The sequence below is a fragment of the Miniopterus natalensis genome, chromosome 2, assembly GCF_054644295.1.
Source record: "Miniopterus natalensis isolate mMinNat1 chromosome 2, mMinNat1.hap1, whole genome shotgun sequence".
NCBI classification, from domain to species: domain Eukaryota; kingdom Metazoa; phylum Chordata; class Mammalia; order Chiroptera; family Miniopteridae; genus Miniopterus; species Miniopterus natalensis.
This window is the reverse complement of record NC_142082.1, coordinates 161,599,027-161,613,930: the sequence shown is the minus strand read 5'-3', so window position 1 is coordinate 161,613,930 and position 14,904 is coordinate 161,599,027. Positions and strand designations below refer to the sequence as shown.

The 14,904-nt window shown below is 35.5% G+C and overlaps 1 protein-coding gene across 2 annotated transcripts in view; it reads right to left on the bottom strand.

Annotated features, from left to right (window-relative positions):
• Nucleotides 1–1,028: 1,028 nt before the first annotated feature.
• LMO3 (LIM domain only 3) overlaps nt 1,029–14,904 on the bottom strand; it is a 58,335-nt gene continuing 44,459 nt past the window's right edge. For both annotated transcript variants that reach the window (XM_016197424.2, XM_016197423.2), the window contains 2 exons: nt 13,935–14,060; nt 1,029–3,860 (listed from right to left, as the gene is read on the bottom strand). In XM_016197424.2, the coding sequence (XP_016052910.1) occupies nt 3,755–3,860; nt 13,935–14,060 (232 nt within the window). In that variant the 3' untranslated portion in view covers nt 1,029–3,754. The remainder of the gene's footprint in view (nt 3,861–13,934; nt 14,061–14,904) is intronic.

Genomic DNA, 14,904 nt, shown 5'->3' with positions numbered 1-14,904 from the left:
TGAGTTAATGAGTAATTTGTGTGAGATAATTCTCTGAACACATTGATTACTTGAGATATTTTCTGGGGCCTTTTATAGCAATGACAAGCTGAATAGGTAGATCGTATTTGCCTTTGTGTGTTCATTATTAGTAGGTTTGAGATGAGTACAAACCAGTACAAAGACACCTTAAAGTCATCTGAGGTTCAAAGTGTCCTAAGTCTGCCCAACAGGAGGTTGAGTGCTCAGGGATGAGCCTGTCACATAGCAGGCACTCAATAAATGTTCATTGAAATCATGGCTATATTAAGCTTGGCTTTCTACTAAATTGCATTATAATCACATTTAAGAAATATTTAGAATGGTGTTTTTAGGAAAAAGTAATAATCAAAAGGCTTTTACTAAAACTATATTCTATGCTAATGGCCTATTACAGTAAATATGCAGATTGTTTTTGCAACTTACTGAAGTGAACACTAAGCATGCTTGGACTATATCATTTCTAAGAAATTGTTTAAGTGACTATCAGAGGGTGGTTTGCTTACAGTGATAGTTAAGAGGAAACCACGTGTATATGGTATGTTTGACTACAGATATAATTTCAGCACCGTTTCAGGTGAGGCACACCATCTCGTCTCTGAAAAGGTAGGATTCAGTTGAAATCTTTTGCTTTAATTCATTGTACAGAAGAGAAAATTTGAAATTTAGTCTGACAACACAGTTGCTTTCAGAAAGATCACTTAAAATTTGTATGTATGTGCAAAATTATACCCAGTAATTGCTACCTTCATTTTTGACGGCTTTATTTTCCCCACAAAAGTAAATAGCAGTAAACCACCTCGCTCAAAGATCTTAAATATAATATTTGGAGAAAGCACTTGAGCTACTTTGTGGTTATGATTTACCTTTTAAAAGTAAATGTCCTTATACACTTTTCTTTTCCCTTTTCATGAACTTGATGTATGCTTTCTAGATAGCATCTAGATTTTGCCAATTAAGAGCAATCAAATAGCGTAATACCCCTTTTATTAAAAACATAAATCCAAGTGTAAAAAATGAATGAAAGATGCCAGCAGATATTTATTAAGCAAGATGAAAGTGAAATTACAAATACAGGTCAGCTTTTAAACTCAGCCAGCATTCTGGTGGACTGGAGGTGCCTGGTCCTTCATCAGAGGCGGCCTCTATGTGATGCACGTTAGGAAGGGAGCTTTCCCTGCTTGAGAAATCAAAGCTCCATCAGAGGTGTCCTACTGGAGGCATCAGATAACAAGCTAAGTGACATCAGGGCTACACCACACAAAGAGGAAAGTTGACAACAATTCAGGGACTTTGAATAGTCAAGACAATTAGCTTAGTACTTCAGGTCAAAAATGCTACACTTTACGGGCAATTAGTTATAAAATGGCCTATTTCTGTCTTGTTTCACAGGTTCATAGAGATTAAAGATAATCTATGGAGATTAAGGCCTTAATCTTTAATCTAGGAGAGTAATTAAGTTCGTAGGAAAAGCGTAAGAATTAATTCCCAAAGGATTATGCAAAATAAAAGGCAGTCAAAAACGTTTGGTCTTTGGGTGCCAAGGACAGTTTGTTCCCAGTTTACAGGTATTTTGACATATTGATCTTAACATATGCAAAACCATTTAAATATTTAAAAGATCATTTGAAAAAAGATACTGACAATTAAAACTGTACATCCACATGAATGTCAAGCAACTCTTAAAGGGGACGAGCAGGGCTGCAGGGTCATGAAAACGACTTCTCGCTATTTCCCCCGCATCCATTTGTTCTCTTCTGTTCTGTTTTGCTGTTTTTGGTTTTGGCTATGCAAGTCTTTTCATGAAACAAATGTAAGGCTCTAAGGCTAAAACAATAGTTATATCATGGGCCCCAAATAGCTATTTTTGAAATTCTATTTTCAGTGTATCTCGAATTTTGGAGACACGTGACTTGAACACTCTTAACCATGAAGCATTGGTAAAAATACATATCATTCACTTTTCACAGAATTGTTTTCTTAAAAATGAGAGGCAATATCCAGATTCACATGCATGTCCATAATAAAGCTTTGTTTTTAAAACAACTCAAAAGCCACACCAGCATTATTTGCAGCTTAATATTTTAGCCCCAAACCAAGAATTCAGGTATCGCACTTCATTTTCATCTGCAATACATATATAGGCAGGACAAAATATGTATGCAAATAACACTGGGAAATATTGTTTCCTATACAAGTGATCAAGAAAAAAATAAAGAAAAACCACAGGGAACAGAAGCAAAGAAAGCAAAGTGTGAGCAACCCAGAAGAGGGGATTATAGACTTATTTTAATTTCTTAAAATGTAATTTAAATAATCAGTCTTCACAACTTCTGTTTCTAGAAAGTTTTCTTCTTTATCAGCTCTCATGTAGGTAAGGGAATAATATTTCACCTTTAAAAAATGGAGCAAAGATTTCAGCTCAAGTGTGATGTATACTGAGTGGGCAATTACTTAAAGAAAGCAAGAGTAAGACACATCAAACTTTAAAGTGTTCACTTTTCAACATTAAAATAAGTGGCAGGTAAATACAGAAAAATATATAATTACCAGTTCTCAGCTTTTTATCAATCCCTTTGTTTCTCTTCTTCTAGAAGATTCTATGAGCGCTCTGTTGCTCGATCAAAGGTAACCTCACTACTCAAATATCATCATAGCTTCAATGTGCATTATCATGATTTCAGTAGATTCACACTCAAATCCTTTTAGTGCCAGAAATGTATCAAGCCATAAAGTCATTAAACACTTAGCTGTTATGGAGAGATCTGGGCAAAATTTGTACAAGAAATTTAATTAATCATTTTAAATTATTTCATAATTGTGGTAACACTTTTTTAAAGTAACCCTTTGGAAAAAAATTTACATGATACCCAAAGGCACTAGTTCACATAAGGGGTGAATGGCTGAAAACAAACAAACAAACAAACAAACAACAAAGCCATAATATAGGTAAAGAGCACACACACACACGCACACGCACACACACAAGAATATTAAAAGGATAACTAAGCTTTAAAGTTATTCTAAAAGTGGCACTTTTCACGTTGGTATAAAATGAAAGTGCTTTAAGATGAAATTTTTATGCATTTTTTAAAGCTGATCTTAACCCCCTGAAAATAGGGGATTATAATGAGAACACTGATAGGCTAAATCATAGTGGCAATAATAGTGAATGTTGCTTAAAATGCTTTGTGTTTGTCTTTATTTTTTAGTCTTTTAAATGTCAATAGACTTGCTTTATCTATATGTGTATCATCAGTGAGATTTGCTCTTCAACTTTTTTACTAGAAAGTTACAGCTCATTTAAAATAGCTGGTAGATACAGAAAGCATAAATATACAGTAAGTTTAAACACTGATTGTACTAAATGCAACAATACAAAGAAGCAAACAGAACACAAATGGTAACACAATAAAACTGTATTACATTTGTGCTTCAAATACATTATGTACAATAGTCCAAAATAAACATCTCATGCCAAGTGACACAAAAACAAATAGCAAGCAAAAAATCCAGCAATATGTACATTACTTTTTTCTTTGATAATAAACATTCAACTCTGAACTGGGGCAATTTCACTACATACAGATGCAGTCCCCCTTTTATTTCATATATCCATCCTGCTTTCCTATATCTACGCTATTCAGTAGGTTCCTGTGTCAATTCTTATATACATGTAGAGCAAAAAAGATAAAAGGATTAGTGCTTTGTATTCTTAATGGGCGATGTTGACAGATCAGCGAACCTGGGGTGCATAACCTTCTTTCATTAAACCTTCCTCGTAGTCCGTCTGGCAAAGGATCATGTTATTCTTCAGGAAAAATTTGTCTCCAACACAAAATCTGAAAATATTTAAGAAAATCAAATGTGTTAAGACCATTTCACTCAGGCCTATTGAAGATTTCTTGTTCTAATTATAATTTCACATGGTAATTCCTTGAATCTGAAAGCTTGACTTAGAAAGTTGTCCTTATTTTCAACACTAAAACATTTCACACAGACTTTGAAATCCTACCTTTGTATATAAAAGTCATAGGAATGTCAAGGAAAACACTTAGGGAAGCAAAGGTGATTTTTAAAATTTACCACATTGGAAAAAAATAGAACTGACCTATATATATATATACTCATTAAAATAAGAATGAATAATATTTCACTGCAGTGATGATGGAAGATTTCATGATTGACCATTTATTAATTTTACAAAAAAAAAAAAAAAAAAAAAGAGGCAAAAAACAAATCAAACAATTAGAAAATAGCCCATTTTAAAGCATTCCATTTAAAGCTTTCTTTTACTCCTTGTTACGAAAATGTGATTAAATTCTAGTAATTCGGAAGTGATCACTCTGAAGTGAAAGCTGTTTTAGCCCCAGACTCTGATGCTGGGCCATAGTCCTTTGTTTGTGGAAAGTTCATCAACTATAAAACAGTAAATGTCATTTCTCAGAGCACTTTCAATTAAACCAAAGGGCATAACCTGAACAAACTTCTTAAAATTGATGTGATAAATAAACTAGTGCCCAGGAGCTAATTATTATTTCATTTGATAAAACAAAATAAGTGCTCTTTTTATATAATTTCCCCATGGTGACACTTTGGATACAATTAAGGTCAGAAATAAATGCTTGTGCTCTTTCCGGTACATTTAACAATAAAGTAACTCTGGGGAGATCTGTATATATTTTTAATTGTAACAATTTAACCTTCAAACAGCAGTGTCTGGTAGAGTTGACTCAGTAAAACTACTTGTAATTATAGACGTTGACCTCACCGACCTCTGATAGTGGTCTCTCTTTACCAGATAGTCAATTTCCAATGATGTTCAAGCAGAAATCTTAGTGGGTAGATTAAACTGTGCAGCAAAAGCCACCCTCTAATGTTTTGCGAAGTTGAAAGTTTAAATGAGGAGCAGTTGGACTGATTTACATTTGCAAAGATTGGAATGCTAGACAAACAGTGAACCTATTTATTTTCCAACAGGGTAGCTTTGGAAATTTATCCTTATACTAGCTTAAGTAGATAGAGGGGAAAATGGTGTAATAAAAAAAGTAGATTGAAAAGAATTAGCTTTCCTCTTAAAGAAGATTGGTCTGTTTATTTGTGGAATTTACTTTTTTTCCCCAGGATTACTGCCTGCTGATGATGTTGATTGAAAGTACAGACCATGTGCTGATCTTGAAATCCTGGAGTTGTTTGTGGTCAAGGCTATTGGATACAATGAACATTCAAGTTTGGATTTTAAGTACATCTTCTTTTTATTGGTTGCCAACTGTAAACTTTAAATAGTGTGCTTAAAAAGTAGTGTTGGAATAAACCAGTTTTTGTGGGTTTTCCTGATTACTAAAACATGCTGAAGAAAAGGAGAGGCCTAACAGCCAATTTAAACACTATTGTGAGATTATATAAAATAGCATGAAGAATATATGTGATTACTGTTCAAATTTTCACTTTATATTACTATTGAAATTAATTTGAACTAAGAAACTTATAATAAATATATTAAAAATAAATAAATTCAATAAAACATTCATGTTCCAGCTGATATTACTGTATCTTTTTTTTCTAAAAACCAACTAAAGTTGGAAATACTCTTTCAACTCCATTTTGTCCCAAATTTTTTTCCTTACAACTATATTTATTAACATATAAAGTAAGAATAATCCCAGAATAGAGAATATATTACTTAATTCCATAAGGAGGACAAGTTGAAGCATTTTTTTGTTTTTTTAGGGTACTTTTATAGTTTTTAATTTATTTATTTTATTATTATTTTAAATTTACCTTTATTGTTGAAAGTATTACAGATGTTCCCCTCTTCCTCCCTATTAATCCCTTCCACCCCAAATCCACTCCACCCCCAGGCCTTCCCTATACCAATGTCTGTGTCTATAGGTTATGCATATAAACATATAAATTCCTTGATTAATCTCTCCCCACCCATTCCCCCATCCCTGCTGAGATCCCTCAGTCTGTCTCATGTCTCTGGATCTATTTTGTTCATCAGTTTATTTTATTTATTATACTCTACATATGAACGAGATCATGTGGTACTTGTCTTTCTCTGACTGAACAGAACAGAGAACCCAGAAATCGACTCAAGCAATTATGCTTTCATTTTCCAACATAATTTTTAACAATCCCCCCAATTCTATTCATTATCAAATAAAAACATAATTCTTTTGTCATGTCATGTCACCTCATCCTTACCTTCAGGGGCCTTGAAATTTAGATAATTTTTATTTGTAGATTCATAAACTCAGGGTAATTACTGTGAGAAAGAGCAGTGAACCAAGAGCCTGGGGGTCTGGTCCTGCTGCTATTACCTACCTAATGCATTTCATACTTTTTCTGAGTTAGTTCACTGTGGGTAAGATAAAACAGCCTCATCACTGGATTGTAGGGATGTTATAATAAGAAATATATGGAAGGTAGAGAAGCATATTGCAGTCAACAGGGTTCCAATCTCAACTTTCCACTTACGATATTAAGATGAAACTTCAGTTTTTCTCATCTGTAATATCAGTCACTTTTGCAAGTTTGTGGTAAAGAGTAGAAATGAAATAGGTGAAGCCTTACCTCAATGACTGAAATGTCAGTAATTAAAATAGTCACCTTTTATAAAGTACTTATCATGTGCTAATGCTAAGCATGTATATATGTGATCACACAATTCCTTTCATCCAACCTAGATCATAGATTTTATCATTGCCTTTTTTTAGGTGAAAAACCTGAGGCTTCCTCCCAGAATTTAAATAGCTGCCCAAGGTTTCATAGCTAGGGTGTACGTGGTACAGGAAGGAAAGGAACCAGGTTTCTTTGGATTCAAGGTCCATGCTTTTCCCTGGAGACAGTAAAGCATGAGGCTACAAAGTTATATAGATTTTTTTATATTACAATTATTCCTTTTCATAATTTAAAAAGGCCTGCCTACCATTCAATGAGATGTTGGTAATATAAATGGAATTCATCTGAAATAGTCCTACCTGAATATTTTGTTACTAATATATTGTCAACTGGAAAAAAGTACATTTATGTGCGTTTCAATTTATACTTAAAGGTCAAGATGAAACAGAGCATGGGTGAGGAATGTCACAATTACACATATAACTCAAACAAAATAGCCTGGAAAGCTATGGTTAAGAGCAAATTATGGTTGGGATACAAAATGTTTCATATATAAATATGAAATGTTTAAAATGTTTCATATATAAATATGAAGAAATTAAAGAAACAGCAATGCAAATATTAGACACTTAACAAAATGATCTGTAACTGTGATTTTGTATGGCAGGCTAATTTCCAATGCTATATAACCAACTCCTTATGTGTTTTAGCACTTGACTAAAAAATATTTTAAAAGCAGTGTTGGCCAGAGAAACACTGTTAGTATATTAATAGCTAGGGCTAAAGTTCCTGAAAGTAAACCGATCATCTTTTTCACAATCTAATCATCATTATTTGTAATATAGTCAGTTCAATTAATTTTTCCTTCATTAAAAAAATATGTTAAGGAATGAAAAGATGCCTAAATAGATTTTTAAACCATTTAATAGTGATGTTTTGGAATTAATAACAGATTTAATTTCCAGATATTTTGAAGTGATTCTAGTTGAATTCATGTGGCCTTATACAGTTGAAAAGTACAGAAAATAAGTACAATTAATAAATCATCCCTATAAAATATGGAGCTTAGAGTAGTTTTGAGCAGGTTATCAAAAGCCTCTGCTAAGAAGCCTCCATATATAACATTCTTTCTAAGAAATGAAAATGTTAACTTAGTTCCCTGAGGTTAGTGACTGCCAATTATAATTAATTTCCATTTCCACAACACTCTAGAAAGATGGCGATCCAACCCATATATTCAATGTCTCTACTTTCCTATTTAGCGTCCTCAGTTGCTAAAAGGTAGAGATTTCGATACTGTACTTTGTTTTCAGTGAGAGGTGCAGGATATATATTCATTATCCCATCACTACAGATTTATGCACAAATTTACTGTCTTTTCCCAGTGACAGCCCAGTTGTCATTACAGAGTTCATTTGTAGCAATCTTTCTGCACCAAGTTACACCACACACACCCCCAATCCTGAGAGAAATTGTTCAAAGTCTACTTTACTGTAACACAATTGTATCTAATCACATTTATATCCTCATAGCCCGAAAATAAAATACTCCTCTTAATAAAATAAAACAGCCCTCATACTGGCTCTGAGTCCAGAGACTAAAACCAGGCTGCCAGCATTCAGATTTTGAGTCTCCCATTTTCTAACTGTGTCATCTTGGATTAGTTAGTTCAATTTTTTGTATTTCAGTTTCCTCTCCTGTAAAATGAGACCAATGATACCTACTTATGAGTATTAAACGAGTTAGTACATGTAACACAAACTCATAGATAGAGAGAGAGAGCAGGCTGACAGCTGGGAGGGGGTTGGCCGGGGCTGGGGGTGGAGGGATTGAGCAAAGAGGGAAAACAAAAAACTCACGAACATGGACAACAGTGTGGCGATTGCCAGGTGATGGGAAGCGCAGGGAAGTTAGAAGAGGCTACCGAGGAGATAAACGGGGATGGACGGAGCTCTGACTTGGGGTGGTGCACACACAATGCAGTGTACAGATGATGTGCTGTGGAACTGTGCACCTGAAACCTGTGTAATTTTGTTAACCAGTGTCACCCCAATAAATTCAAAAGAGGGAAAAAAGATATAATAAAGTGTCTAGTATAATGCTTGATGCACCGAACCGGCACCATACAAAAATTATCTATTATTAATAGCAAAGGCAATAATAAGATGTCTGAATAATGCCATAGGATGATAAAAACCCAGGCTCAGCCTGTGCAAGCACATGGATGTGCATTAAATCTTAGTTGTACTAATTTTAAGCTATTTAAATACGCAGAATATATTCACACCTCTGGTAAGTTACTTAACACCTCTGAAAATAAGTTTCCGTATCTATAAAGTAGAAAAAGAGTGTGCTTTCATTATTATTTGCCAATGATAATCTTTTCATCTTTGCTTGAAATGCTACCTAGCCAGGGATATTTCTTCCTTTATACCATCTAACTTAAATTCTAACAATTCTTTAGTTTCCATTCCCTCCATCAATGTTCCCTGACCACATTAACTCATTCTGATCTTTCCCAAAGCACTTATTTATTAGTGTATCATTCATTTACTTTGGCACTTCAAATTTTCTCATAGTGTGTAACAGATGCCCCAATCTGGACAGTAGTGCGGAGGTAAATGACCATGAGTTTTATTTCTTTTGAACGCTCTGAAACACCACCATAAATTGTACTACCGCTTGAGATGGGTGGTCAATAAATATTGGTTAAGATAGATTTATTCCAAGATCAAACAGCTTTAAATAACAAAGGGATTTTAGATGCAGTAATTAAAATTTGTATTCATTTTGACTCTTAAGCCTTTACAGTTTCATCTCCTGCTCCTCACTCACTCCATCCCTCACACTGTCTACTGCTCCCCAGCCCCGGGCCTCCTCTCCGAGCGCACCCAGCTCCTTTCGGCTCCCTGAGCTCCCCATGCAGGTGCTCTCACAGCCCTGCGCCTCTCATGCGGCTCCACAGTCTGGGGCTCCCTTTCCTCACCGCTTCCTGGCTCCCTCCTCTCCCCACCCGCCACCAGGCACCCTCCCTGACCCCCTAGCCTCAGGGAGGCCCTGGATGACACCCAGCACAGCCAGCGACGCTTCCCTAGGGCTCCCGCCAAGGACCTCTCTTCCACCGGCACCAGTTACTCTCCCCTGGGAGTCCCCGACGTGCCTCTCCCCCCTGGCTCAGAACCCCTTTGAGAGAGAAACTGGATTTGACTCCCTCTGTTCCTACAGGGCCAAGCACCGAGTTTTTATTCTTTAAGAAAAGAACATGAAATGTTATATGATTTTACATATTTGAGCCAGTTTCATTACAAACAAGCCTATCTTTTCCACTGCTTATAAAACTATTGTTTAGTTTTACAGAATTTTCTAAGGGGGATCATTTATTCACCTTTAAGAAATTAGCTATGACATAGAATTCTCCAATTGTAATTGAGATTCAGATTATTATCCAAGACACCCAAAATAACCATCCTCTGATTTCCTTTCAAAATACGGAAGCTTTTAGATTTTTAATTCGAGACTCAACATTTTTAGCCTCTAAAAAGGGCAGAGAAGGTATGCACAAGGGACAACCAGGTTACTATTGCTAACATTTTTTAAACATTCAGAAATACAGGGTGTCCCAGATAAATGTATACACACTTCAACAGCTGATTTTATTATATTTTGAAAACAAAATGCATTTTAATAAACACTGCCTTTATAATTATTCAAAGTGTGTATACATTTTTTGGGACACCCTATGTTATCCTATTAATATTATTTTGATTTAAAATGAACATGAAATGGATGCTAAATACAACTCATAAGCATGTATAACACTACAATTTCAGATGTCAATAAAGCCTGCTTGAGGGAACGTGCCTACAAATTCCCTATATGCCTTGGGGTTCACTGAGAAGGTGCAATATTGTGACCATGATCTGGCTACTGAAAGTATAGGCTCAGGTGGCATATGGCTTTATTGAAGAGGATTTCCTAAGGAAATGTCAACGTCAAAGCTGAGTCTCCTGTGTGGAAAACCTTCTGTATCGAGAGTAACAGAATCTGTGTGCTCTGCTTGGCTGATGAAGATTAGCTGACTTCCTGCGGTAGGGAAGTTTGTCTTGTTGGGGCTGAAGTGGCAAGAGAATAACTAAGTGCTAATTGTGCACAGCCAGAGCCAGAGATATGCAGCCCCATTATGGCATGTAATAAATGAAGCGAACACAGGAATATATTAGGGACTTCAATGATGATACTACAATAGTCTTTGGTAGCAATAAGAGTGTGAACAGTTTTAGAGTTAAAATTTAGGAGTGTTTGTCTTACTTGACTGAGTTCTGTTGAGGAGACAGACGGAATTGTGAGTGCGACTTTTTATTTCAGTGGTGAAATAAAATAAAATACGATTTGTAAATAGCATGAACGACCTACAATTGCTTTGCATCATAACAGAATTGAGCCTGGGTTTAGCGCTCAAATGATGTTTTAATTTTCTGTGTAGAACATGAATAAAACAGGTAACCCCACCCTAATAGGAAACTGGACAAAGGTCATGAACAGGCAGTTCCCTAAAAGATGAAATAGCAAAGGGCCACTAGTAAGCAAATGAATGCTAATTAAAATGATAATGAGATACCTCTTTCACCCCTTAAGGTGACAAGGATTTCTTTTGAAATAATTCCCAGTGTTGGAGTGAATGTGATTGAATGCATAGTTTTTACGTTTCTGGTGTGAGAATAATTAGTGTAACATTTCTGGAGAGCATTTTGCAATATATAACATTAGCCTTTAAACTGTTACATACTTTGCCTAATTAATTTTTTGCTCCTGTGAATTCATCCTGACCCAGATTACAGTATTTGTTTACTCATAAAGTTCATACTGTATTATAATACTTATAATATAAAAATTTGAAGAAACAATCTACACATCTGATGATTTATTATATGAAACTCTATCCATAAAACTGAACACAAGAAAGCTTAAAATATCTTAAAAGAATTTTTAAAGGCAGGTAAAAAGGCACACTATATTAAATGAAAAAGGCAAATATTAAACATTAGGATTCTTCCCTGTTATTTTCCTTTAATCTGCTCAAATGTGCCTATAATATAAAGTATATGCTATATATCACTTGTCATATATGTATGAAGAATTGTACAGTTGGCTACACACCAAAATATTAAAATGTTTTCTCTGAGAACAGTGAGAGAATAGTGAGGTATAAGACAATGTTATTCTTTTTTTTTTTTTTTTTTAAATATATCTTTATTGATTTCAGAGAGAGGAAAGGAGAGGGAGAGAGAGATAGAAACATCAATGATGAGAGAGTCATTGATCAGCTGCCTCCTGCATGCCCCCGACTGGGGATCGAGCCCGGAACCCGGGCATGTGCCCTGACTGGGAATCGAACCCCGATCACCTGGATCCTAGGTCGACACTCAACTGCTGAGCCACGCCCGGCCAGGTGAGACAATGTTATTCTTTATCCCTTTGTACTTTTAAAATTTTCTACTATGAATATGTAACCTTTATCAGTAGAAAAGCAGTAAATGTTATTATCGCATGAAGGTAAGTGTATTATTAGTGGGTGCTATTAGTGGATCAGTGTGACAAGTAAACAGAAGTGTTTTAAATTTACTGCTAATACTCTTTCAAAATGTATCTCTGCACAAACACATGTATATAAATGTGTCTGTATTTTTTAACTGTCTGTACGGATGTGTGATATTTGTGTTTGTTTATTCATATCCTTACATACAATAAACAACATGTGCATTTGCCCATTTATTTTTAGTTAAACGTCACCACAGACTGAGTTAAACTACGTTGATTCCTGGCATTTGTTATGAAGACTCAAGATGTTGTGCGACGACTTCTTGAATTACTTCCTGGATAAATTGTATGCAGCGAAGTATACTGAATCCCATTCTGAATATCTTTTTAGCAGGAGGCATCATCGAGATATATATCTTGTGTAAAGCCAAGTTAGGGAAATATTATTTGGTAAAAGTTATAAATATCAAGGTAAAAGAACTAGTTTTGAGAACCTGTTGTTCTAATTTCTAATTCTAATTTCTAAGGACCTATTCCTGATAATTATATAAATTATTTCATTTAATTTTCAAAATCTGTAAGACAGCCATTAGTGTCTTTATTTTAAGGGTGTGAAAAACAAAATCAGAGAGATTAAGTAACATCCTCAAGATCACGAGCTGATTTGAGGGGGGGCTGGAATTTGAATCCAGTTCTTACTGTAAATCTCGTATCCTTTCCACTACTCTCTAGGGCCTCATAAGAAGACGCTGCACTGAACAGTAAAACAGAGCAGATGACAAAAACTGAGAACTGGACGCAACTAATATTTTCTGATTATATACTATGTCCAGGTGTTTTCACACTCGCATGGGATTTATTTTCATCAAAACCCATCAAGTGTACTAATTTGTGAGATATATTTTTAATGATATGTACATTTTAACATTCTAATATCCTCTGCATTTGTCACATAAAACAGGTACCAGTAGTACATAGTTCCCACTGGAAATAAAGAAAAACGGGATGAAGTCATAAGACTTTGAGCTGAAAGAATCCTCTGCGACTGACTAATCCAGCTCCCTTATGTTACTAATGAGAAAACTGAGGCCCGGAGACCTAATATTGTTGGTTTAGGGTCATGCATACTGTTAGGGGCAAAGTCCAGACCAGAATTTAGGTCTTTAGATTCACTGTGCAACACTCTCTTCTTCAATGCCGCCTCTACAATGCTGATAAGTGTTTAATTATTAGCTGTCTCTGGCCCGGTGCCCAAAGAGACTGGAAGCAACTTAAAAAGCACATATATAACAAGGTTAAGATCCAAGACGAGAAATCAAGAGATAGGGCAACTATAAATATGAACAATAAAATGAACACATGCTGCCCACCGCAGATTCCTGTCTACCCGCCTCTGTGCCAAAGCGTGTGCTCACCGAAGCAGTAAGAAAAAGCAACGTTACTTTAAACCTACTTTTTAAAAGACAGAAAAACAACAAAGAAAAGATGAGTAAGAAGAAGACTAAGGGTTTACAGAGCGTTTTCATTTCCTATCACGTCCCGTTACAAGATGCATTTCCTTTAGGTAGCAATAGTTTTAAGACCTTTCTCCGCAGTGGCTTGTTTCTGGCACTGAAGGAATGTGTACAGAAAATAAAAAATGCTGAGATTAATTGCTTTAAGGAAAGTGTATTAATATAATTCCCGCCTGTTAAATAAATAGCCAGGAAAGAGAGTTTTACAGCTTTGTAGAAGCCAAAATGAATTCTGAGTACCTCTGGTTACAAAGCTGACATGCGAAGCAGTCCAGGTGGTAAACGTTGTCCTTGGCGCGCATCACCATCTCAAAGGCGGGGATGAGCTTGCTGCAGGCAGCGCAGTTTCCCGTCACACCGAAGAGCCTAGAACAGGACACAGGTTTTTCAAACTCTTACAGCAAAATCTAAAGAAGACGCCAATACGCTCCGTAAAGCTATGGATACACAAAGCCTTAGGAGGTACTCAAGCGAGTTTTAGCCTAGGCGTATACATAAATATTCCTTGGTGATACATACTCAACTGACCTTTCTTGATGAAAACCACATCGTGTATAAGAAACGGAAAAGACAAATACATTGGGAAGCTTACACACACGCATGCACACACACGCACACACACGCACGCACACGCACGCACACACACGCAAGTCAACAGGGATGAATTCACAGCAAAAGTCTACTTGTTACAATACGGAGTAAATATAAAAGCAATGTAACTTTGATCTTAATGCCACAGGTTAAACATTTTAGGTGGGGGGAAAAAAACTCATTTGAATGACTCACTATTTTTGTCACCTAGTTACTAAACGGTTTGCCATTATTATTAAAGGACCATTTATGAACAAGCCATTTAAATAGTCAAAAAACAGTACAGGCGCACGCACCTTATGGCTCTATACCATAGTTATAGCTATGATTATGTTATTCAGGTAGCACATTAAAGTAAATGAGGCTGTAAACTACACAGAGCTAGATCAGAAGTGGAAACATAATATACTGTAAGAACCACCAGAATTGTCTGGGGGGAAAAAGGTATTTTTTTAAAAAAAACAACAACCCTATTTGCTGTAGATTCCTGTAAATAGTTATTGTAATGACCTTAAAAAATAGTACAACATAAAATGTCTCCATAGTTTCATAATGGGAGAAAATAAAATATTTTATCCATTTTCTCTGGCAATATTTAAGCCAAGTCTCTTTAAAATTG